This window comes from Theropithecus gelada, chromosome 12 (genome assembly GCF_003255815.1).
Source record: "Theropithecus gelada isolate Dixy chromosome 12, Tgel_1.0, whole genome shotgun sequence".
NCBI lineage: Eukaryota > Metazoa > Chordata > Mammalia > Primates > Cercopithecidae > Theropithecus > Theropithecus gelada.
Genome location: NC_037680.1, coordinates 116502208 through 116528765, shown reverse-complemented (window position 1 = coordinate 116528765; position 26558 = coordinate 116502208). Strand labels below are relative to the sequence as shown.

Here is a 26558-nt window from a genome sequence, read left to right as displayed (position 1 = left end):
CAGGACCCTGAGACGCAGAGGTCGCTCCACGCCCGGGGCTGCCTCAGCTCTCCCGACACTGCAGCAACTCAGAACCTAGGCAGGGGCCGGGCAGCGAGCCTGCTGCCCCCACCCTCACCTCCAACCCCTGGCTCTCAGTCCTCAGCCCAACCCGCACGACCCCGGCAGCCCGCTGGCGATCTCCGCGGAAGCCCCCGAGGGCCTCGGCGCAGCACCGCCCCGACGCGCCGCTAGAAGGTTCCAGACAGGCGCCGCGGGCACCCCAGCCGTGACGTCACGGCAGCGCGCCTGCCGCGGGAAAGGGCCCCGCCGCGACCGCGTCTCCTTGGGTCCTTGAGCCTGAGCTGACGGGGTAGCCATGGCCTTCCGGCTCCTGAAACTGGCCCCGACGTCCGCGTCCGCCCGGGTCCTGGCGGCTGGCGCCCAGCGCGTGGTGAGCGGGCAGCGGGCGAGGTGGGGGAGGGGGGCAGTTCCATATCTCACCCGGCCTCTGGCGGCGGCTCCCAGGGTCGCTCTCGGGGTGGGTTTGGGGGACCCCTCCGGCCTCCGGAACTGTTTGGTCTTTGGTCGTGGACAGACTTCAGGGGGGCCACGAGCTTCTGCAGGCCATTTTATCTCAGCTTTAAGCAAAACGCTGGAGCGCGGAGGTGATCCGCCCGGAGGCTGCCCTGATGCGGGAGGCCAGTGTGCAGGTGGCAGGCCGGGGGCACGCGCGCTTGTCATTCGATAATTCACGTAGCAGCCCTGTCAAGAGCCATTTAAAGGTCGGGCCCTGCTAGGTGCTGGGGTGATGCGATGTTGAGCAGAAACGGAGTCCAGTGCTTGTGTTCTCTTCCTTCTGCCTTTACTCTTACTGACTACTCATTTCTTAGCAGTTTGCCCCCGCCTTTTTCAGTGAAATTGTTTCATACATTTGTAACACAGTTGGATTGCTTTGTCATACTCTGCTTTACATCCTGGGATCCTTCTACCTAATGAGTTTTCAAAAATGTGCATACATTGCATGCATTCTTTGTGCTATAAGGTGCTATGGATCTTTTTCTTTGTGCTATAAGGTTCTATGGGTTCTGACAAGTGTATGATGGCATGTCGCCACTGTTATAGGTTCATACAGAGTAGCTTCCCTGCCTTAAAAAATTCGCCTCTGCTTTACCTATTAAACCCTTCTTTTCCTCGAACCCCTGACAACCACAGGTATCATTACCATTTCCATAGTTGCCTTTTGTGGAATGTCATATAATTAGAATTATACAATATATTGCCTTTTCAGACGCCTTGAATACTTGGAAGTATCTGTGTAAGATTCACTTATGTCTTCGTGGCTTGATAACTCATTTCTTTTTAATCACTGAATAATATCTCATTGCATGGATGTACTTCAGTTAATCCATTCAGCAATTGAAGGGCATCTTGGTTGCTTCAAGTTTTTGGCAATTATGAATAAAGCTGCTGTAATCATGTATGTGCAGATTGTGTTTGGAAACACATTTTTATATCAGTTGGGTAATACCTGGAAGAGTGATTACCGGATCATGTAGTAAGACTAGTTTTCTAAGCAGGTGCCAAGCCATCTTCCAGAGTGACCGTGCCATTTGACTCCCACCAGCAGTGAAGGCTCTCCTTGTTGCTCTGCAAGCTTGCCAGCGTGCGGGGCTGTTAGTTACTTTGGGTTGCTATCCATTCTGATAGATGCGTAGTGGCATCTTGTTTTAACTTTGGAATATCTCAGGACATACAGTGTTCAGCATCTTTTCATATGCTTATTTGCTATCTGAGTTAATTTCATTTGCGAGAGGTGTTCACATCTTTTGCCCATTTTTAAATTGGGTTGTCTGCCCTGCATTGTTTTGTAACTTGTTTCTTTCTTACTCTTCAGTTATCAAATAAATCAGGATCGAAAAATATCGTGATATTTTATATTCTCCTGTTTTATTTAAATTTCACAAAGAAGTATTTTAATATTTTTATATTTTCTTGAGTACTTAGTATTCCATAATATGGATATGCCTTAAATTTTTTTAACTATTCCTTCGTTGTCGGACATTTAAGCGTTTCTATTTGCATTTTTGATGTTCCATGTCATACTTCATTGAGCATCCTTATAGGTCAGTCTTATGTATATAGCCTTTGAATGGATTCCTAATGCTGTAGACCCAGTGTCCTCTAGGTTTCATTACCATTAGCAGTTTAGGATGGTACTCATTGTGTTGTCCTAACTCTGTAATCATTTTAAAAATTATTTCTCATTTTGATACATGAAAAACTAATGTCTCTTGATGATAGTCTTTTGTTTTTTTTGTAGCAAGATTAACCACTTTTTCATGTGGTTTTTAGCTGTATTTTATAATTTTAAAATAAGCTATGTGTTTTTATTCTTTGTTTTGCTTCTTGTGCTATACAATCTCTGTATATAATAAGGCTATTATCCCATCATACGTGTTGAACTTTTTCAGTTTATTTTACTTTTGGTGATTTTTTTTTTCTTTTTTTGGAAGGATTGTTTTGGTTTAGCGTGGAGAATAAATTGGGACGCTGGAGATAGGAGTTGAAGCAGGTCTTTGCCTTATAGATGAGAGGTGTGAGGATGTCTACAGAGTCAGCACATAGCATAGGGAGGTGATGCAGTGTCCAGAGAGTTTGAAGAGTTAGGATTTTGTGCGTAATTCTGCAGTTGAAGGAAGGTGTCACTAAAATTTGCTCTCTTTTGCTTGTTAGGTAGTGGATATTCCCTGCTGTGAGGGAAAGCAGATTTGGGGGCTTTTCACCTTAACTCTGTTACCTTCAGGTGCCTTCAGGACATCTAGGTGGAGCTGTTTAATAGGCAGTGGAGTAACTAGGTCAGGAGCTGGGTACAGAAGCTTGGATTAGAGAAATATTTTTTATTCCCTTCCCTTCACTCCCAAGCTCCCCTCCATCCCTGTCTTTCTTCCTTCCGTCCGTCCGTCCGTCTGTCCATCCATCCACCCATCCATCCATCCATCTCCCCTCCCTCCCTCCCTCCAATTTTTATTGAACATAGTAAACATATTTAATAAAAATTTCAGACACTGTTCCAGGGCCTGAGGATTTAGCAGTGAACAAACAGACAATATATCTGCCCTTAATGAAACTTGCATGTACAGAGTGGTGGGGGATAGACAGCTAATTAAACAAATTAATAGGCAATAAAGATGTAGATGTTGGCATTTTTATCACCAAGAGATTTCTCAGTATTTTTACCTAATAATTGCTAATGCCTACAGGAACCAGAGTGGTCACAACGTGCTGCTGTGTGATTTTGTGTTTTTCAGAGAGGAATTCATAGCAGTGTGCAGTGCAAGCTGCGCTATGGAATGTGGCATTTCCTATTTGGGGATAAAACAAGTACAAGACTGACAGAGCACAGCAAGGTGATAACTGTAGATGGCAATATATGTACCGGAAAAGGCAGACTTGCAAAAGAAGTAGCAGAGAAACTAGGTATGATTTTATGTTATACAGAATGATACGTTTTTCTCAGATATATGTTTGCTTATTTCACTGGTGTTTCTTCAATATTAATATTAAATAATATTAAATGTTTAATAATTGGACCTAAGATGGGTATTTCACATTTTTGTTTATTGAAAAAGCTGTTTTATAAAACAAGAAAAAGCTGTTTTTAATCTTTTGTGTTTGGAAAATTTGTAAAAATCCATGCTGGTTGTCAGTTTGAATTGGAATTTTATGTGGACAGTGTAAGCAGGGCACTTCCACGTAAACTGTTGTGTTTGAACTTTGCGACAGCCTCTGAAATAGAGCTGAGGATGGTACTCACTCACAGATGGGTATACTCCTAAGTGAGCGGCTGCCACATAGCTGGGTCCCACAGCCAAGGTTAGAGCCCCTTCCGGACTCCTGGTGCAGCTGTGTGTCCCTCGTACCTTTCTGTAGCACCTGCATGACAGCAGCTGCCCGCTAGAGGGGGCTCCTGTGGTTACAGGGAGCAGTGCTTTCAGGAGGAACCTGGATAAGGGCACGGTGCAAGCTCCTTCGCTCACATGCTTGCTCGTATATGTTGTGTATTCCCTTCATACATGATGAAACCCAGGCATGAAGGTGACTTTCTCTAGGTCTTTGACGCCATCCCTGGTGGTGATAATCGGGCAGGCTGTGTGTTTTGGCTAGGCCACACTGCTCCCTGCGGGAAGTGAGTGATGTACATGAGACTGCATCGATTGTTTCTCTTTTCAGGCTTCAAGCACTTTCCTGAAGCGGGGATTCATTATGCAGACAGTACCACAGGAGATGGGAAGCCCCTCGCCGAAGACTATAGTGGCAATCTTAGTTTGGAGAAATTTTATGATGATCCAAGAAGCAATGATGGCCACAGTTACCGCCTGCAGTCCTGGTTGTACAGCAGTCGCCTCCTGCAGTACTCGGATGCGTTGGAGCACTTGCTGACGACAGGTGCAGTATTTCTGGGCAGTTAGACTTGTTCTGTACTTGAATGCTGTTCTAGAATTCAGCCACGTTAAATTGCCACTGAGTCGAGCTTTCCTTTAAGGGTGTTTGATGAAGTAAGCTCTGTCTTTCCAACAAGATCATGAATTTCTTGAGATTGTGTTATTTTTGCTTCAGAATTAATTTAATGCTATTTCATTGTGGATACTGGAGTGAGATTTATGGATTGTATAGAATTCTCAAGGCACTGCTTTGGGCTTCTATACTTACATATTCATTTATATATGAAATGTGTCAAAACAAAGGGGAAAAGAGAGCATAGAAGTGTCCAGGAGGAAATGGGATCACACTTATGAAGATTGTGCATGTGCCATACAGACAGAGATGTGGATGCCAACAAAATAGGGTTGTTCTGGAGGGCCCAGAGATAGGCTGGAATTCACCATAAAGCCACAAGGTAGACGTTAACCTTGATAAGATGACGGGGGTAGGGAGAACATGCAGAGTCCCATAGGCCAGTGCAGGAGGAGAGGATGCTTCCCTTGAAGATGTCCAAACAGGAAGGAAATGGGCAGGAGCTGTGTACTGGGGGGAGGCTGGGAGATGGAGATGGGGATCAGAAAGTAGAGCTGTGTACTGGGGAGCCGGGGAGATGGAGACAGGGACCAGAAAGTGGAGCTGTGTACTGGGGAGTCAGGGAGATGGAGAACAGGGATCAGAAAGTATAGTTAGGAGAGGAAGGGAATGTGGATGAAAGGGCAGGAACATGGACTACTTGTGTGCAGAACGAGGTTAGGGTCCAGCCAGGGGCGACTGTAATCATCCTGGGAAACAGCAGTGCATGCTAGACATCCTGAGAGTTGGACCGCAGATGCACTGCCGAGTTGTGGTCAAAGCTACCATGCCACGGCAGTCCTGAATTCACAGGTGGCAGCAAAGGGCACATCTGTGTGCAGAGAGAGGGAGCTGGGTGGGTTCTTGGGGCCTGTGTGTCTGTTTTACATTGCAGTGCTTGCCACGCTCATCGATTGGCAGTGCCTCTGATGAGCTTCTCACACACAAGCTCAGCTCCCACTAGGGTTGGCTTCATGGGGTCTGAGCTGTGAGAACAAGAATGTGGTTTTCACCAAGAGTGGCCGGCTGACAGGGCTCCTTCTCAGAGCTGTGCTCAGGAGCCGCTGCCTGTGCTCCTTCAGGTCTCCACGGATGCAGTGTGTGTCCATGACACGTATCTACACAGTTTTACAGTGGTGGAGTCATTGTCTTGCTTTTTCAACATTTTATCAGTGATTCTTTCTTTTCTTATATGAACGTAAGCCCTGATCTTAGTTAGTGTTACTCCTAAGAAAACAATGTGGTCTGCTGTTTCTGTTTTGAGGTGCTTTACCAGGAGCCAATCCAGGAGCTGATGTCGTAGCATGGACTTAGACTGACATCCAGGCTTACTCCACGTTCTTTTTGAAGCATTCTTCAACCCTGTCTTCTGACTATTCATTTCTTAAAATGAAAAAGAAACATTTTACTTGTTAAATAAAACCTTGCTTTTTTGTGTGCTATAGTAACCTATTTCCCGTTTAGAAAAAAAAGGTGCAGCTTGCTCCCATCTCAGTGTTCTTGGGGCACATTGGCGCTGGGTTAATGTATTCATTAAATATTTAGTGCATGACTGCTGTGTGCCAGACCCATTCTGGGAGCTACGGGTGCCACAGGGAGGGAAGCCTGTGTTTTAGTAGGGGGACGAAGACTCGATGTGGAAACAAGAATGTCTTGTCCCAGGTGAGTGGTGGGTGCTCTGAGGAAGGAGGCCACGGCGAGAGGCTAGGTAGGAAGATTAGGGGAAGCCTCTGCCCAGGCACAGCAGGGTTGACCACAGGGAGGCTGGCTGGGAACCGGGGACCAGTGCTCTGAGCTGCACCAGTCTCCGACGGGGCTGCTGTGATAGTAACACAGCCAGTGAGGCTGGGAGTGGACGGAGGTGAGGTTGAGAAGTAGCCCAGCATTGGTAGACCTGACTGGAATGGTGGGGGAAGGAGCAGGATGGGGGTGGACACTGTAGGGATGGAATACATTATTTAAAAACAAAGCACTTTTTGTATTAACTGGATGCTTTCCGTTATAGCTGACTGAATGAAACAATGTTATATTGCTCAAAACTGAAAAGACAATTTCAGTTTTTGAAAATGACTTTCCACTTTTAAATATGTGTATGTTCTTTTCAGTATTTTGGTGTGGAAATGGAATTGTGAATGACTGTGATTTTCTTTTTTCTGAAATACAGTGATCAGTTGACAGTGCTATGCTCTGTGTCTGATTTTCGGTTTCTGTTTGCTTGTTTTTAAACAGGACAAGGTGTTGTATTGGAGCGCTCCATCTTCAGTGACTTTGTGTTCCTGGAGGCGATGTACAACCAGGGATTCATCCGAAAGCAGTGTGAGTCAGGGTTGCAGACAGGCTTCTGGGTGTGTGGTGTGTCTTTGCAAAGGCTGTAATAGACTCACCTTGCACTTACTGTGTTTATGAATGTTTGTTGATGAATAAATGCCATTACTTAATCGGTCTCCACTGGAAAAAGGGACTTCCTAAGATGTCTTCCACCCTTTCTCCCTCCTAAAATCGGTGTCTTTTGTGCTATCATGTCTCCCTGTAAAAGCAGATTGGAGCCCTGGACCTCAAACACACACAGCTTAAACTGCAGTCCCCACAGCCTCCCGTGAGAACCTGCCCCGCGCTCAGCGTGCCCTAGCAATACCTAGGCTGTAGCTCTAATTGTAATAAACGCTCCAGTTTCTAGTGTATGATTTTGATGAATTGGGATGTTGGCCCTGCCAGTTGCCGGCATCACCACAGTCCTTCCCTCTGACACGTTGCCATTTTTCAGGACAGTAGCTTTGTGTTGCTGTATTGGGGAAGGTCTGACAAGTGGCAAGTGGAAAGGAACAAAGACCATGTGGTTTGAAGCAGGCTGACCTTGAGGAGTCAGGGTGGGGTTGGGGTGTCTGTGACTAGAACTCTGTTGGGTGGTGTGTTGAACAGGCCTGGTGGACAGCCTGACTGACGGCGTTTTCATCTGTAGACTGAGGTGGCTGGAGCCAGTGGAAAACTGGAATCTGGGAACTCAGAGGAAGTACTATTGGTTAGTGAGTGAAAGAGGAGGCCAAAGCAAGCCAGGTGACGATTCTGCGGAGGAGACGCCTGCTCCTGGCTGCTCGTGTGTCCTGGTGTTGCGGGTATTCCACCTGTGAGCTTGCTGCCCACAAGAGCACTGCAAGCCCTTGCTTCTGATGGGGGCTGATCCTCCCTGGGTATGCTGAGCAGCGGGTCAGGTCACCAGCAGGTGTTTCTGGAGTGCCTGTGGTGTGCCAGGTTCTCTTAGGTGCTCGGGATATGAATATGAAGAAACGTAAGACAAGGCTCCCACAGGCCCAGGGTTGGGGGCTGTTGAACCAGTGGAGATGGTTAATTGCAATCAGTTGCAATCAAGATGGTTAATAGCAGCTCCTGAGCATTACTCCTGGCTGCTTTAGGGGCACATAGGAGAAATGTGTAACCAACTGGGAGATGGGATAGTGTCAGGGACAGCTGTTTTGACGAATGGCCTGTCATCTGTAGCGCAGCAGGAGTGAGGGAGGCGTGGGGATGGTGGAGAAGCCCGCGTGTGCCGCAGGCTGGTGGTGGTGTCCTGTAGTGAGGGCTGGGTGCTGGGGGAGAATGATGCTGGCTGAGGCTGCACGAGGAAGGAGCTGTGCCTTGGCGAGGATGCTGGCTTCTGTCCTGAAACTAGTGAGGGACCACTGGAAGGTCTTTAGCATAGCAGAGGTGGTTAGATGTGAGTTTAAAATGGTTGCAGGCCTTCGTCTGAAGGATGCATTTGGTGAGGAGAGACGGAAGTGGAAGGAGCCTATCTGGGAGGAAATTGGGGTGGGACAGGCATCCCCAGCAGGGAGGCTGCGCTGGGCAATGGGAGTTGCTGCTCAGGAGGGACACTGGGCAGGCCTGGGTGGGTGGCTTCCTGCGTGCACAGTGGGGAGTGGTGTGGACCTGCCCTGGCTGGTGAGCTGCTAAGGGGGAAGGATGCACAGGGGCAGTGGACGCAGGTGGCTTCATGTTTGGGTAGGTCAGATTCCTGAGTGTGAGGTTCCCATGGCAAGGTGGCAGGAGACACCTGTTGGCGTCTGCTGAGTGTCTGCTGAAGTCTGAGGACTGCCCTGGGCTGGAGGTAGTCTGCAGGCGTTGGGGGTCCAGCACTGACCAAGGGCATGCTTTTCTTGGGAAAGCCCAAGTAGTGATGGGGGAGGGCTGAGACCAGATCCTTGGGGGACTGTTTCTGGGGAGATGAGACCCCCCTGACGGATTGAAGCTGAATGATCAGAGGTGCACAGGAGGAAGCAGAAGGGATGTGGGGAGAGTTGGTTGTTGGTGTCACATGTGCTGTAACTGTGATGAGAACTGAGAGGTGACTGTCATGTTTCACTTTGTGGGGGCTGGTGACGTTAGCCAGAGTCGTTTCAGTGCTGGGCTGGGGGAAAGCAGATCATGTTGGCTAAAGGACAGGTGGCATAGAGCAAGGTGGGAACCACCTGAGAAGTGAGTGTATCGGCGGGAAGGAAGGTGAGAGCAGAGACTCGATGAAGGAAGGTTTCATCTCAGCAGCAGGAGAGCCCAGCCTGCTACCGGCCCAGCAGTCGGGAAGCAGACCTGAGGCCCTGTGTGCTCTGCCTGGCTGCGGGTGTGTTTCTATGCTCAGGGGAACGGTGCTCCACTGGCAGCCTCCGTCCTTCGCTTCGTCACACCTCCTCCTGGGTGGTCTTTTTCTTTAGCTCAAGCCATCCCTGACCATGAGCCAAGGCCCATCCCGTGATCGCCTCTAGAGTAGGTTACTAGGAATACTCACTGGAACTTTTCTTTAAATTTAATTTTAATTTAACTTTTAAAATTTTTATTTATTTATTTTGAGACTAGGTTAGGAGACTGGCTAATGTTTGTATTTTTGGTAGAGATGGGATTTCACCATGTTGCTCAGGCTGGTCCTGAACTCCTGGGCTCCAGCGATCTGTGCCCACCTTGGCCTCCCAAAGTGCCAGGATGACAGGCGTGAGCCACTGTGCCCAGCCCATTTCCTCAAAATAACTGTCTTTCTGTGGACCCTAGTGTGGCCATCCGTCACTTCTGGAAGGTTCCACATGTGAAAAGCTGCGGAGGGGATGGCTTCTCAACGTGGCCTGTCCACATGCACTGGCGTGCACTCTCTGCTGGCTTCCGGGAGGTCGGGTGTGCACGAGCACGTGCGGGTGTAGAGTGTTCTGAGGAGCGGCAGGGTTCCCTTGGGTGGCATGGGCCCTGCGGATGCCGTCTGGATTATGCATTCTGTGTAGTGATCACTTTAGGAAAATTATTCCTCAGCCTTAGCTGCTTTCAATTTCATTTTGTCACTAAATCAGACTCAGTAGATACTTCTGTGCAACTGATGATGCTTACTGAACCGGGATAAATGTAGCTTGATTTTCAGCTGAGTTATTTGAAAAATAAAGTGTTTAAAGCTGTTTTTTATTTTCTAGAGAAGACCAGACTCTTGTATCTGTTGTTACTATGAAGAAACATAGTAGCAGGTATACACTGCAGGTATATGGAATATATTTCAGTTCAAAGATCACTGAACTGTGACCTCCATCTTGCGTGAACTACGCCTTGCCTCAGAAGCAAAAGTGACCCCTTAAATGTGGCTAAGATGTGCTAAAGATCTGTCTTTTAGGATGATTAAGGTCACAGTTTAAATGCTGATATTTTACTTGTGTAAGTAGCTTAATTTCTCTGGTCCTCAGTCCTTTGGTTTGTAAATACAGTAGAGGCGAGAAGCCCTGTTTGCAGGGTTGTGGGCACCACAGCTGCTGTCTGCACATGCCCTGTGGCACCTGGAGCACAGTCACATGCCGTGTGTGGTCAGTGCTTAGAACTGTGGCTGAGCTAGGGTCTGTAGATTGCTGCTTTCTCTGAGAATTGCATGTATGTTTGCCCTTTTATTCAGGGGGTAGCGTGTTTTAGAAACCTGTGTGGGGACTGGTAGGTGACGATGCCCATTTCTCTTGTGTGCCAGGTGTGGACCACTACAACGAAGTGAAGAACATCACTGCCTGTGAATACTTGCCCCCGCACCTGGTGGTCTACATCGATGTGCCCGTTCCAGAGGTCCAGAGGAGGATTCAGAAGAAAGGAGATGTAATGCAGTTTGAAACCAAAGGCCAGGCATCTCCATTTTTCATGTAGATCAGCACTAAAAGCCCTGTGTTAATAGCACACTAATTCCCACCAGTCCTCACTAGGAGGGGTGACACACACCCTGGTCCCACCCGAGAGAGGGCATCTGCAGGGGTGGAGGGGAGACCCCAGGGCTTGGCCTGGTGCCGCCGCCTGAGGACCTGCTGCCCACCAGTGCTCTGCGGTCCCACTGTGGTCCCCGAGTCCCCTCAGCTGTTTAAACTTTGGAGACTGGGGAGGGCCTCCTGGCAGAGCATCCTCCATCCCTCTGTCACGTACCTTTCTGTTCTGTGATGAGGTTTTTGTGTCCTATCGTTTTCTTTCACATTGAAAGCAATTTCTTCTATCCCTCATCACTTCAATCTATTTAACGCAAATCGTGCCTCTCCCCCTTTTTCTTACTGATTCCAGCACAGTAGAGCGGTGATCTCCACACACATCCATTTACTCTTTGTAGTTTTCGTTGGATCTTAATTAGGTGGCCTGGAAACAATGCCTTTCGAAGGGACCCTGAGTCTGTGGGTAGCTGTGTTGGCGGCTTGGTGGAGGATCCAGAGATGAAACAAGGACTGTCTTTGCCCTGTGGCGAGTTCTTGTTTAATACTGTGTTATTTTTCCCTGGAGGAGAATGTGGTCTCCTTTTTGATACTGTGATGAAAATGCAGGACTTCCTGCCTGTTCCTCGCTCTGGTGCCCACCCTCACTGCCGGAATTCTTGTAGGTGCTCAGGAAATACCTTTCTGGATGGTGTGAGGGCCACAGTAAAGCTCTGGGTATTTTTTGCTGCTCCTGAAAGATCCAGAAGACTAACTTTCCTTCTCTCTGCTGCAACAGTAGAAACAGCAAGACATCTGTATATACCTTTCTATTGCCGCTCTGGACCTGTTACTGTTTAAGCACATGCTTTTAAGTATGTTGCATAGTTAGACTTCCAAGAACCTTCCATCAAGTGGCAAAAGGAGGGAACTGCAAGTTCAAAATGTTTGTTTCTCAGTGGAATAACTGGACACTTTTGCTTATTATGCTGATATTTATTGGGAAAAACAAAGTCATATATTTAACATTCTCTAGGTAATTCTTTTGTTATCTGGGAAAACAGTATTTCAAAAATAATTCTGAGGTCTAAAGTAGAGCTGTCAACTTTTTAATTTTTCCAAGTAAAGTCTTTAATACTGTCACCAGCTGAAATTACCCCATTTTATAAAAGATGTCACATTATCAGTAAGTCTGTGTTCTTATTTTGATTTTTATTTCAATGCAGTCTGTGTCTCAATATTGCAGCTTTTGGGAATAACTGATGGGAATATCCGAAAACCATTTCTAGATTCTAAGAAAACAGTCAAAGTGATCAGTAACTACATGTTTTATCAATTAACTTCAGGTCTGATTTCTGAGATGGTTGTGTTATGTTGCATGTTATGGGCTTGTATTACACTAGAGTTTCTTTTATAATCAGTAAACATTTAATCTTATTCTACTTGGAACATAGCTAATGATAGAGATTTAGAATCATATCACCTCTTTTATACTTTTGTTAATTTCACTCACTCCTCTAATACAGAGCACCTCCTATATGCAAGGCACCTGTGCCAGGCACCTTGGAGGCTGCAAAGGTGAACAAAGATGGTCTCTGCTCAGACACCAAGTTCTTATTGGAAAATAGAACTCCCAATTACAGTCTTTCCCCCTTTTGACAGAGCAATGAAATGCAACATTGCCTTTATCATCCTTTCCCTGTACCCCGTCTCATTACTGGAATTAATTACGTGTTCAGTAAATATTCTTTGAATGATAGTGTTTTTCTTACTTTGAATAGCTTTAGTGAGGTATAATTCATGCTTCATAAAGTTCACCCATTTTAAGGGTACGATGGAATGATTTTTGGTAAATTTACCAAGTTGTTGCCACTCTTGCCGTAATCCAGTTTTAGAATGTTTTCATCATTTTGTAAGTTGAAACAGCAGGCTTGTTCATTTCTTTCTTCCTTCCTCTCTCCTGTGTTGATTGAGCATCCACTGTGTACCGGACCCTGGTGGTGCTGGGGACATATCAGTGCACAGGGTGGGTGAGGTCCTCCCCGTGAGCTCGTGTGCTGATGGGGAGACCTACAGCAAACAAGGAGATACATAATAAATATGTCAAATAGAGGAAAATGACATGAAGAAAATGAAACAGGCTGAGAAGATAGTGTGAAACTGTAAGGAGTTTTACATTTTAAAACTTGCTACTCGTAATTGGATTTTCAAGTTTCTGAAATTGGCATAGCACATTTCAGATGATGAGGGAGGTGAGAGCTGTAGAAAGTGGGAGGAGTGGTTGCGGGGAGATGGGTGAGCGATGAAGGTGGAGGGCAAGTTGGAGAGATGCAGGGAGAGTCAGGGGACAAGAAGAGGGTGTGCCGAGGACAGGTGGCGGACAGACAGGCCGCTGCCCCCAATTGTTGGTGCTCTTTCTTTGCTACACTCAGGCATGAGGCAGACAGGAAAGACAGGCAGTGCTGCTTGATAACAGGCTTCTTTCTTGCCCTAAGTACGCATCTTAGGATGTGTGGAGAAAGTCACGCTGTGAGAGCACATGGGCAGGCTCAGGTGTTCACTCTCGTAGATGGAGAATGATTCTAGCTGACGTTGGGGCCCTTTGCTGTCACCCCACAGTCCCCACAGTGCCCGACGTGAGTGGTGAGAAAATAGTGCCCAGTGATTTGCATTTTATGTATGCACAGGTCAAAGAAAATGGACTCTAAATGTTCGCGTTTGATTTTTCTGCTTTTGTTTAGCCACATGAAATGAAGATCACCTCTGCCTATCTGCAGGACATTGAGAATGCCTATAAGAAGACCTTCCTCCCTGAGATGAGGTGAGCCAAACGCACGACCGACTTACGGGACTAAAGCTTCTTCGCCAGTCGTTTCTCAGGCTCCAGCAGCCCGGGCAGTGTTCTGTCTTATTTACTGCAGTGGATATTGTCTGAGATGTGTAATCTGATGTTTATAAATAAGAAAAACAGGAGACATTTCAGTTTGATTTTTGTGGGGTTTATTGGTTTGTTTGTTTTGGTTTTCTTGTCAATACTTTTGCTCTGCTATATTTCCGAAGTGTTTTGATGCTAGAAGTAAACCAAGCTCTATTCCATGACAGGTTTTACCGTAGAGAACTTACGTATTTTTACTTCAGGTGTCAACTAAACATTTGTGTTTACCTAGAAGGATTGATTGGGATTGTATTCATGGAGAAAATTCGTGAAAGATAACATTTTCTCTAGACATTCTTCACTGATGTCCTTGAGAGATGTTTGGATTAGATGAAGGAAACACCACCAGACTGTCTTTCTTCCTTTTCCCCCTTTCTTTCTTTGTTGAAAGCACACGGAAAATGTGGTTTCGCTTGTCCTATGGCTTGTCGTTCTGTGCTTCTGGGGTGTATTCGTGTAGAAGGAGTGTCTGCCACACTCATTCAAGTCCAGTTAAACTCAGATTGTTTGAATAATGCTTGAATTGAAGATTTTTATACTATTTCTCATACGTTTTAAAAACCTAAGCCTCTTTTGGTGCCTAAAAATCTCATGTTCTTGTTGTTTAAAATTTCAAAGTAACTGTGAAGTTGGAAATAAAGATATAGTAATTTTAGAAAAAAGTTTTATTTTAAAATCTATTTTAGTTAAATACTGAATATTTACAATGAACAACCTCAGAAGATAATATTGTTAGACTGTAGGTAATTAATAAACAATAAAAAGTAAGAGAAATGTTTTATTTAGCGAGTTTTTTCTGTACCGTAAGTATTAACGTTTATGTCATCTCTGCTTGTTTGTGGTGAGCGTTTCTTTCTTAGGTGGTAAGAAGACAGGGTGGCCTCTGGCTTCCTTTTAACCTGTTGTACTGCCCTATTTCCAAGGCCACAATACCAAGGGAAGTATCTAGAGCCAACGTGAATAAACAGCATAAACAGAGATAGTTGACCCTAGAGTTTCAGGCTCAAAAATTACTCTTGGAGATTTTCTGGCTTCAGAAACATCACTGAGAATGAGCTTTCTCGTAAGTTCTCAAATGGAATTTCTAGCTACAGCATCAGCAAAATGATGGCTGGTTTCAGCCTGCGCACGGGGCGTGTTTCTTTTGCTTTGCCACCCTCGTAGACTCGTTAAGCCTCAGGCGTTTATTTCTTACCACTTGGGCTTGCTGTGCTTTTAGCTCTTGTTTTAGGAACAGATACAGTCTCTGTTCATTGTTAAAGTAGATCTTACCTGACAGCTCAAGCCTATGGATTGATGGGAGCCAGTTGATGTAGGGGTCGTTTGTCACACGTTGAAGAATGAGTACCAGATGTACTCTGTGCAGTATGCATTATTTTAAGTGTTGAATTGTAGACCAAGATCAAACTGCAGCTTTGTGATGGACTTGGATCTTAGAAGTTTTCTCTTAGAAATTCACTATGAAATTTGGCTGAAACTATTTTATGTAAAATTTCAAGAAGCCTATAACGAGTTGTATTTTAAAATTTATTGGCCATTAGTGTTTTAGAATTCAGGAATTATTTCCCGACAGAAACAATATTAGGTTTCCTGGGCTTGTATATTTAAACCATTGTTTAGTTAAACACTGAATGTTTTTATTGTTAGATCTTAGGTTAGACCTTAGAAGACAATATTGTTAGATCATAGGTAATTAATGAACAGTAAAATCAAAGCTAAGTAAGAGAACTGTTTTGTTTAGTTTTAATACTAGTGTTTGAAATAAAGCAGATCGACCTGACAAGATGATGGCTCTGTTGAAGTTCTTTGTCTCCTGTCTTCCTCTGAGCAGTTCCTCCTGTGTTAGCCCTTCTCTCTGTCACATGCTGATATATGGTGATGCTTCACTGTTTTTGTATGTGTTGCTTATGAATGCCTAAAGAGCATTGCAGCCTTTTCCAAAATATTTATATTGTGGGATTTTAAGAGGCACAATGAGCTAACTCTCATAGGAATGTGTGTTTTCTGGCTTTGTCAATATTTATGACCCAGATCTTAGGCGTACATGTCTTTATCCTCATTACCTTAATTATGAATGTGTTAATGAGTATGAGTATCACTTAGTTTCACAAACATTTGGCCATTCCCTTGTTCAACATCTGTTTATTTACTCAACTCCAACAATGCTAGCTCCCAGTGTCAGTGTTAGCTGAGACACAGAGGTACTCAAGACAGGGTAGGGAAGGCCTTTCTGAAAAAGAATCATCTGCTCTGAGATTTCAGAGACAAGAAGAGAAGCACTGAGTGGCCAGCCTGACATGTAGCGAGTTTTGTAACTGTCCGTTGTTTCAGATTGTTCTAAGGTGGGTGAGGAGCTGGGGAGGCTCTGGAAGTATTGAAGTAACTTGCAGGTTCAGGAATACAGCTTGTGGCTCTCCTTGGCCCTGAGCGACCTGTAGGAATAACCACCATTGAGGTGGCACGTGAACTGCCGGCCCAGTCCTTTGTGGGGTTTCCTCCAGATCCCCGACTCTACACTTGATACCTTCTTATTTTAGGCCTCCTTTCACAAGGCAGTGGGAATGAGAAGCAGGTGTGACTGGACAGAGGCGATTTTATTTGTCTGTTGCCGAGATTGTCAGCATGCTGAATCGAGGCACACAGAGGATAGAAAATGGGCTCTCCAGGTTGCTCTCAGCAGGTAGCTGGGGTCTGGAGCTCATTGAGGGCAGGAGCCCTGTCTTCCCTACCTTCCGTACCCCACACAGCGCCTGGCTCCTGGTGGGGCTTCAGCTGATGTCTGTTCAGTAATGTGTGTGTAATGTACCTGTCACATCATCCTGATTTCTCATGTCCACTCTTGTGCAAGTATGTCAAATAGTTTGTGACCTTTCATATTGCTGTGTGAGAACCAATAATGTTTCTGTGCCAGCCCTGTTCATCAGGGATGCTTAAGACCTCTGTCTCCTGTACGCTTCAGTTGAAGATTCTCTTAGGTGACTTGCAGAGGGAATTACTCTTCTTTGTCCCTTTGTGCCTTTCTCTTCGTAATAACAATGAGTAGCTGTAGACGGTTCAGGAAGCAATACAGCAGTCCTGTATTTAGCGTGACCTTTTCCTTGCCAGCCCTAATGGCAAGTGCAGTAAGTTACTTTCCTCACTATGGATTTATTGTTCACTCTGCTTACAGTTTCTGACCATTTATGTTGATCTTAAGAGCGCCGTGAGGGATGCAGTGATCTTGTTGCAGTAAGAATCTGTTACCCAGTTGTATGACTCTGTGAATTGTGTGTTACAGACTTGTGTGGAACAGATGTGTTACTGAGTGATTGTAGAGCTTGAAGACTTTTTTCTTTTTCCTACGCTTTGGAAGTGATACGAGTCAGTAACAATGAGACTTAATAAAATACAAGCTCTTTACCTATACCGTGGAATGTGACTCATCAGTGGTCTGTTGAAGATGGTCAGCAGGGTAGGTGAAGTTTGTTTGGTACCATTGTAGGGGTCAGATGTTGATTTCAGTATGAGAATAAATAGCTTGTACATTCTTGGAAGTATTTATTTACCCTGTATGTTTACATCCTAAATGTGTGGAGGGTACTCCGGTATAAGGATGCCCTTTGCCTGTGCTCGGTTAGGCCCGGGGTTTTGTTGTCCTTTCCTGCAACCGGCACCTAAATGAGATGTCCCTTGTTTATACTGGGCAGATGATGTGTGGGCCACAGTAGCCCCTTGATATTATGCTGCAAGGGGCTTCCAGCGTTTCTGCCGTGGTGGGCACTCCATTGAGCCTCCTGTTCCGGCCTGTCTGCTGGCCTCTCTGGCCAGGATTGGGACTGCATAGGCTCCCTCTGGGTGGTCTGGAGATGATGGCAGGGGCAGCTTCTTCATTTGGTGAGGTATGGACATGCTAACCTGCTGCTTTTCAGTCATCCCCTGGCTGGACAGCCAGGTCTCTGAATGGTCAGTGTAGGCATGGGGGAAGCGGGCATGGTGAACTGCTGCTCCCTTCCTTCTGGGACCTGGTGCTAAATTCTCAGTGGCCGGACTAAAGATCAAGGATGAAGATAACTGAGTTGCTGCTACCCTGTTGTATAGTTTGGCTGAAACAGGTTACTTTGAGGGTTTCATTTGTCTCGTAAATTCTAAATCCTAGTAGCTCAATTAACCTGTGTCCCACTTTGCCAGTTTTGTGCCCTCTGTGCCTGTCCTCGGTTGGGCCCTGGGCTTCGTTGTCCTTCCCTGCAGCGGGCACTGCATTTGGTGATGGTATGTGCAGCTGCTGACGTGGCTCATGTACCTTGTTCCTGTGGACAGTGATGGCTGTGGTCTGTCACGCCCTTGGCTTGGGGGCAGTGTAGTCAGGAGAAGGGAAACGAGGAAATGGACCTGCTGTTGTCACTGTCAAGCCAGCCATGAGAACATTCTGGCTTCTTTCAACATGTCCTCCTGAACCAGTCAAGCTCTAATGTGCCCTCACATGCCCAGCATGGTGCCCAGTGCAGAGAACGTGAGGTTTTAAATTCGAGCAGGAGACTTTAGCGGTTTGTATTCATTAGCACATTTAACTTCAGCTTGGAAAAGTTTACATTGAATTTTATCTTGTTTTTTCTTACAGTGAAAAATGTGAGATTTTACAGTATTCTGCAAGAGAAGCTGAAGATTCAACAAGGGTAAGAAAATGGTTGAAAAGTTGAAAGTTATTCCTACATTTGATTCATGTGTAAGGTTCTTGCAAATCAGATCGTCAGTTAGATTCCCAGTGGTCTTAACAAACATCATTATTTTATCACCTAAAAGCAGTGCCAGTCAAATCCATCACCACACTCCCCTGGCCATAAGGTTTTGATATTCTTTTAAGTAATTCAGTTTCTATGATCTGAAGATTATAGAGGCCACGGAATCGGGGGCCATCCACTCCACCATTTTTATTAAAGAGATGGAGAATTGAAAGGTAGATTAGTTAATGGGAAAGATTTACATGTAAAGATAACAGTTTTCCCTAAATTAGTGTATTTTGTGAAAGTCTAGTAAATCTTGGTGTAGTTTTCAGGGAACTTTTTGAATAATAGCCAGACAAACGTTAAAACATCTGAAGAAGAGTAACGAAAGAATATTTGCCCTCTCACATATAAAAACAAACTATATGATTATAGTAAGGAGAGCATTGTGGTGTTAATGCAAGAATTAATAAAGAGCCTAATGGAACAAAACAAGAGTCCAGAGACACGTATGCACCTGTGTGTATCTTCAGTTTGGCAAAGTTAGTTCGTTAAAGGATAATTACAAAAATGGAAGTAGAGGAAAATGGTTTCTTACATGGTACTGAGGCAATTGAACATCCATTTGTTAAAAAACAAGTTTTTTATTTTGTATTTTATGTATTAAGCATAAATTAGTAAAAACAAAACAAGGTATAACAATTCTAGAAGAAAATACACATTTTAGGATCTGGTCTTGAAGTGTGAGTGGCATCCGTGTAACAGAGAAGCTTTGCATAGTTGGCTGCTGGGATGACAAGCACGCTTCATTTGCCTCTCAGCATTGGGAGGATGAGAAGAGGGAGGTTAACTGAGCTTTTCTGCACAGAGAGAGCATTCTCCTTGCAGAGGGAAGCCCTGCATTCTCGCCCAGGCTCTCCTACTACCAGTTGTAAAGTTCTTTTGAGACCTTGGTTTATTCTACTCAGACTGATTAAATGACATTTCATTTTCTCCTCGGCCTTCTGTTTCTGTTTTTAGAGTATTTATATACCTTTGAGAAACTGTTTAGGTGGCATGTATCTTAGCAGAAGAATAGTACATTTTGTCTCTTACACTATATTATTTGAGTTTGTTTTTGAATTTACTCAAATTCTCGAAACTAAAGAGGGTTCCTGAGTTTGGCCTGTTTTGAGGAAAGAATGCTTATGGAAGGATTACTCCTCTGGAAGGTCAGACTGTGCAGACAGCCAGCCTTGGGGCCGGGCACCTGGATCATTAGGTCTCTCTAGGAAATGGGTTTATATCTTATTCCTTTGTCATTTTGAGAGGCTGGGTTTTGCCTTTTAGAATGAACTTACTTGGGAAGAAATGAGTAGCCTGTCCTGAAGGCTGATCTTTCTTCCTAGTCTTGATTGTTCTCGCCTGTCCTTGTTCTCCCAGCCTGCAGGGTAGTGTCTGCACTACTTCCTGATCCCTGAGTGTTAGCTAGGCAAGGCCATACTGCCACGCAACACTCAACCCCACCGTCTCATTAAAGGTCAGCCAGCTTCACTTTCATTCTGACTGTTATGGTGTGATTCTTCCTGCTAGATATTCATAGCTTACAATGTATTAAAATGTTACCTCTTGGCCAGGCATGGTGGCTCATGTCTGTAATCCCAGCACTTTGGGAGGCTGAGGCAGGAGGATTGCTTGAGCCCAGGAGTTAGAGACTAGCCTGGGCAACATGGCGAGACCCCATCTCTACTAAGAATACAAACATTAGCCAGGTGTGGTGGCGGGCGCCTGTAGTCCCAGCAACTCGGGAGGCAGAGGTGCTCAGGTGGGAGGATTGCTTGAGCCAAGGAGGCCAAGGCTGCAGTGTGCTGTGATTGTACCATTACTTTCCAGCCTGGATGACAGAGCCAGACTCTGTCTCAAAAACAAGCTACTTCATTTACATTTCTAAAATGGCGTTCTCTGTTTAACCTGAATTTTTCCTGTCTTAGGTGGTAGAGGACATTGAATACCTTAAGTTCGAGAAAGGGCCGTGGCTCCAGCAGGACGATCGCTCTTTATACCACCTGCGATTACTGTAAGTGCATCTGTGTGGGGGCTGCTGCACGTGTGGGGTCTACTTGCATAATGGGGAAACTTAGGGAAATTTGAAATAATTACATTTCAAGTTAGGTGTTAGCACGACCAACCAATACTTAGATGCATTTTCTCTTCCAAACAGCTCCTGAACCCCCGGTCTGATACTTAATTTATTGAGTGCCATTATTAATTTAACAGGCATTTTGCTTCTACTATGTGCAACACCGTTCCAGATTTAAGGGATTTAAGTGTCAGATAAAATTCTTGATGTCTTTGAAAATGTGTGTTAGTGGGGGAGACAGAGTAAACAAATAGATGAAACTGTCAGGTCACAAAGGCCAGGGAGAGAAGTAACCCGGAGTAACAGGGTGGTGAGTAGCTAGGGGTGACAAAGGGCCTGTCTTGGGACAAGGCCTAAGTGAGGCCAGGATTGGGTCCTGTGGGCTGTCGGGTGAGCAAAGGGCAAGGGCTCGGCAGGTGCAGAGTCTCTGAGGCAGGACTGTGGTGGGAAGGTGCACCCAGCAGCCAAACCAGTGTGGCTGGAACAAGTTGGGGGAGGGGAGGCCACGGCAGAAGGCGGGTAGGTCATGGTGCATTTGGTGGGTTTTTAATCTGATGAGATGAGATGCCATTTGGGGGTTTGAAGCAGAGAAGTAACACGATGTGACTTATATCCATTCAGCTATTGTGTGGATTCTTTGGTATCTATTAAATGAAAAACAAAAACTGTACCAATTCGGTAAGTTGAAAAAAAAGCTGTCTTCATCTACATCACTCTATTGAAACTGCTCCTGCCAAGAAGACGGCCTTGCAGCTCCAGATGCAGCAGACCCTTGTCTGTCTTCATGCTGCTCCCTGGCCCTGGAAGCAGCGCTGCGCCCCTCTTCTCCACTCCCTTCTCCTGGTTCCATGCCCCCCGACTCCCCCAGTCTGTCACTCCTCCACCAGCCACTGCCCTCTGGGGCCGGGCTCTCCTTTTGCAGTTCCTTCTGCCTGCCACTGGGCTCTGGCAGGCACAGTGACCCGGGCAGGGTCTTGTCCGTTGACTTCGATTTCTTGAGGACATACCTAGTCACACAGCTGTGGATAGCATGGATACCACCGTAGGTCCTAGCCCAGACCTTTCCCCTACACACCCCGCAAATGTCCCCCAGGTGCCTCTTGCAGTGTCTCTGTGCACTGGCCTTCCCACCAGTGATCCCCAGCTCTGCCTTTTCTGTCCTGGCTGGTGCTGGCTGCCTGGGAATCTCACCCTGCTTGGGTCTCTCCTCTACCGCCCACCCCAGCTGCTGCTCATCACTGCAACGCCCAGTGCCTGGCACAGACCTCATATCCAGCGCGCACTCAGGAGATGCATCTGGAACGAGTGACTTTGATTTCTGTGTTCTTGGCCCTATGAAGCTGGTGTTCTTAGACCATTGGTGCTTACCTTCTTTTTCTGCCTGATGGGATATGAGTGATACAGTACTCTCCTAGGATGACCAGAGGGATAGCTGGCTCATTGTACATGTCACTAAAAGTTCACTGATCAAAATGTAAACAGAATGTGTAATAAGTCTACTTCTGGCCAGGCAGGGTTCACGTCTGTAAATCCAGCACGTTGGGAAGCTCAAGTGGGAGGATTGCTAGAGCCCTGGAGTTTGAGACCAGCCCGGGCAATATAGTGAGACCCCATTTCTACAAACAATTTAAAAATTACCCGGGTATGGTGGCGCATACCTGTGGTCCCAGCTACTTGGGAGGCTAAGGTGGGAGGGTCACTTGAACCTGGGAGTTTGAGGCTGTGATGGGCTGTGTTCACGCCACTGTGCTCCAGCCTGGACGACAGAGACCTTGTCTCTCAAAAGAAGTTTACTTCTGTTTTGATGTTTTTAGTATAGCATTAATAAGCAGAAAATGGATTTACATTAAAAAAAAAAAAAGCCATTCTACTTAGTTTGTTAATTCCTGCCACACTGTTAAAATGATGTTTGCAAAATCAGTTTTCTAGTTAGTGGAATGGATACTGAAGGGTGAGTGAGGTAGGCATACTGTGGGGTCCTCATGTCAGACTGAGGAGACAGGAAGGGTCAGGTCAGCCCTTAGCTGGCTGTGTGACTTGGCACAAGTTACTTTATCTGCCTGTGCCTCCATATATAAGATTATGGCAGTGAACTAGAGTGCTAGGCTGTATGTATTGAAGGAAAAAACAAATATAAATTTCATATATTCCATATATTCACTACTGTATAAAATGGTATTAATCTAAAAGTAGCCTACTGAACTGATTGGCTCTAGAAAGTCTTTTTAAAGGAATCTAGCAAATCTTCCATTAGAAAGTAAAACAACAAAACCTGCTTTCTTTTTTTTTTTTTTTGAGTTGGAGTTTTGCTCTTGTTGCCAAGACTGGAATGCGGTAGTGCGATCTCAGCTCACTGCAACCTCCACCTCCTGGGTTCAAGCGATTCTTCTGCCTCAGCCTCCTGAATAGATGGGATTATAGGCATGCACCACCACACCTGGCTAATTTTTTGTGTTTTTAGTAGAGACGGGGTTTCGCCATGTTGGGCAGACTGGTCTCCAACTCCTGACCTCAGGTGATCCGCACGCCTCGGCCTCCGAAAGTGCTGGGGTTACAGGCGTGAGCCACTGCACCGGCCTTCCTTGTCTTTCTGAGCCATTACTAGGAGGTGGAATTAAAGCACAAAGCACTGCTTTTGGCCTCTGAATCAGTATTCTGCCTCCTGGAGACAATGGCCAGAGGTTACAGTGCCTGCTCCACATGGACAACACATCTCAGCCTGAGGGCCGTGAGTCCGCTGATTGATGGGGCGACTGACCAGAAATGAGAGGGGTCCTCTGAGATGTCTGAATGTAGAAGTTTCTCCGAGTCATTAAAGTCAGCTGATCATTCCCTGTGCAGCCGTTTTTGTGCAAAGTCAGTGTGTGCTTTGCTGTGAACTGTGGCAAGGGCCATCAAACATTGGTTCATTCTGAGTAATTTTAACTTTAGGACAGAGATACGTAGGTGATGGAGACCAAGAGGGGAAAATAAAAGTATATTTCTGAAAGGAAAATGATTGTTGTGATACCAGAGACTCACCATTTCATAACCAGGTCAGACCGATCCCTTGAGAGGAACTCAGCCAGTCACCTGTCGCTGTGCCCCTGGGCAAGGGGCCTAACTTCTCTGAGCCTCTGCTTCTCATAAAACAGGGAGAAAATAGAAGCTACCTCATAGGACTGTTATGGGGATTCAATGTGCGAATAATTTGAAAGGCTCAGAACAGTGTATATCATAAGCACTAAAGTTGTAGAGACTATGTTATACTGTTTGTGGTATATTACACTCTGATTGTAGATTCATTATGTGCTTACATTTCTCTGTTAATGTTTTTGTTCTTTAATCCTAAGCTTTTTTTTTTTTTTTTTAACTTTTTAAGTAGTGTTTTTCTGATCTCAGAAATAATTTATATTATCCTCAATTCACGCATTATGGAAATCTACAGTGAAGTTGAAACCACATGCTGAGGACAACCGTGATGAAGATGCTATTCATATTTTTTTCTGTGCATGTGCCAGTGCAGTTTACTGTTTTGTTGTTGTAATCCAGATTCCCAGTGCGCCCCGCCCCTTGGTGGGAGAGCTGACCTGAGTGATGTGCCCCCCAACCTTGCAGGATTGAACGCCACGGGGCTTAGCACTGCCTTGTATATGTAGTTCTGTGTTGCTTAACAACAGGGATATGTTCTAAGAAAGGCGTCGTTAGGCGATTTCATCGTTGTGAAAACATCGTAGTGTGTACTTACACAAGCCTAGATGCTGTAGCCTGCACACCTAGGCAGTGTGGCGGAGCCTGTTACTCCTAGACTGCAAACCTGTGCAGCGTGGTACAGTACTGAACACTGTCGCCAGTTGTGACACAGTGGTAAGTGTTTGTGTATCTAAACATAAAAAATAAAATAGTATAAAAGATAAAAATGGTCCACCTGCCTAGGGCAGGCACCGTGAGTGGAGCTGGCGGGACTGGCAGTTGCTCTGGGTGAGTCAGTGAATGAGTGGTGGGTGAATGTGAAGGTCTAGGACATGACCGTACACTACGGTAGACTTTGTAAACAGTGTACAATTAGGCTACATTAAATTTATATAAAAAGTTTTTTTCTTCAGTAAGAGATTAACCTTCACTTACTATAACTTTCTTTATAAACTTAAATTTTTTTTCTTTCTTTCTATCCTTATTCTAGAAGTATTTTCTGAGTTTTAAAATTACTTATTTTTACTTTTTAAACTTTTGTTGTTGTTGTTGTTGTTGATTAAGATACAAACACAGTGGCCTAGGCCTACACGGGGTTGGGAGCATCCACACCTGTCTCACTGGAAGGCCTTCACGGGCAGTAACACACATGGAGCTGTCACCTCCTGTGACAATGATGCCTTCCTCTGGATGCCTCCTGAAGGACCTGCCTGAGGCTGTTTTACGGTTACTTTTTTAAATAAGTAAGATGAGTACTTTAAAAATCACGATAAAATGTCTAGTATAGTAAATCACCTAAACCAGTAACGTGGTCACTGATGAGAATATCAGGTATTCTGTACTCTGCATAATTGTGTGTGCTGAACTCTTCCACGACTGGCGGTGCAGTAGGTTTGTTTATACCACATCACCGCAAATATGGGAGTCACGCGTTGAGCCATGGCACTGTGACAGCTGCTGTGATAGGAAGCGTTCAGCTCCGTTAGAGTCTTGTAGGACCACGTTGTGTATGTGACCTGTTGTGTACTGAAGCACCATGCTGTGCGTGACTAGAAACCGGCAGGAACCTGCCGCACTGTACAAACAACGTGGGTTTCACAGGAAGGCCACAGGAAGGCTCTGTCGTTCACTGTCCGTCAGTATGACTTTGTGAATTTGCCATCACGTTTCCATTTTCCCAATATTCAGCTTTAGCTGCAGCTGTCAGGTTCCTCGTAGGAAACAGAAGGCACATTTGACCAGAGAACAGAAGAGGGTTTAGTAAAGGAGCCATTGATGAAGAGCAGGGCAGGGTTGAGGAAAGCCGGGATGGTGAGACACCCCGGCCATCCACAGTGGGAAACTGGCGGGTGAGGGTAAGGGCACTGGGCTTTGGAGTCCAGAGCTGCTGGGGCTGCTGTGGAAGAGGCTGTCCAGCATCAGATGGAGCCCGAGGGGGATGGGGAACCCACATGCAGGGAACCAGCAGAACAATCATCCACCCAACTATACTTCATTGAAGTCAGAGGGCAGTAGAGCCCCTCTGATGCAAGGAGCCAGCCTCTGAGCACAGAGCACCTTGGAGGAAGGGTGGAGAGGAGATCTAAAGGGTCAGATGGACAGCAGCCCCAGACTGTCCACCCAGGGAATGCAGAAGATGGTCAGCATTCACTGTTGTCCTCTGGCCAGAATGAAAATGTACGTCCCTATGTGGGACAGGGGCAGCCACCATGTCATTGTGCAGTGATGACCATTCATAGTCTTGAGTTGGTCACCGTGGGTGTTTTTCATATAAAGTAGAGGGAGAGAGAAACAACCTGCCACAGTCCCCGCTTCTGTGGCAAATTCGGAGACCCGAATTCACTTTGGTGGCTTCCTTGGTTCCCATAGCCTCCTTCCCTCTGCAGGCAGCTCAGCTCCATGTGAGCCTTACCTGGTGCAGCATCCTGATCCTGTGTGCTGTGGGTCGGAGCCTTGGGGGCTGCCCTCTGTGGTAGCTGCCTGTCTCCTCTGTTCAGAATAAGATTCATCACTGTGAATGAGGACAGGTACACAAATCAATACAAAAAAAGACTTGTTGGACTCGGGAGAAATCCATGCGCAGGCTCCCCAAGCTCTCTTCCTCTTGTGAGGGACACAGAGACACTGACACATGGATAGAGCTACTTTCTCTAGCAGCGAAAAATACAGTAACATATGGGCAGTATTTCTGCCTGGAAAGCCCTTTAGCTATTCAGTGCCCATAATTTTTATTGGGGGCTGGTCACGTAGGAATCCTCCGCTTCACAACTATTCAGGTTCCAGACTCCCAGAAAGAAGGCGGGTATTCTCTGTAACTCCTGTCGTACCCTGGTAGGGCTGAGGTTGCTGCCCAGCCTCATCAGCGTAGGGCACTTTTTAGAAGCTGAGTTTCCAGAAGCCAACCAAGGGCCGGCCTTGCAAGG

The 26558-nt window shown here is 45.8% G+C and overlaps 1 protein-coding gene across 4 annotated transcripts in view; it reads left to right on the top strand.

The window, feature by feature from the left end:
* Window positions 1–257: 257 nt before the first annotated feature.
* Window positions 258–26558, top strand: part of NDUFA10 (NADH:ubiquinone oxidoreductase subunit A10) — a 64065-nt gene continuing 37764 nt past the window's right edge. For 3 of the 4 annotated variants that reach the window (XM_025404492.1, XM_025404489.1, XM_025404491.1), the window contains exons 1-8: window positions 258–433; window positions 3291–3459; window positions 4213–4428; window positions 6766–6852; window positions 10514–10635; window positions 13451–13530; window positions 18242–18296; window positions 20315–20400. In XM_025404492.1, coding sequence (XP_025260277.1) covers window positions 359–433; window positions 3291–3459; window positions 4213–4428; window positions 6766–6852; window positions 10514–10635; window positions 13451–13530; window positions 18242–18296; window positions 20315–20400 — 890 coding nt within the window. In that variant the 5' untranslated portion in view covers window positions 258–358. The remainder of the gene's footprint in view (window positions 434–3290; window positions 3460–4212; window positions 4429–6765; window positions 6853–10513; window positions 10636–13450; window positions 13531–18241; window positions 18297–20314; window positions 20401–26558) is intronic. The other variant, XM_025404490.1, reaches the window with a different exon arrangement.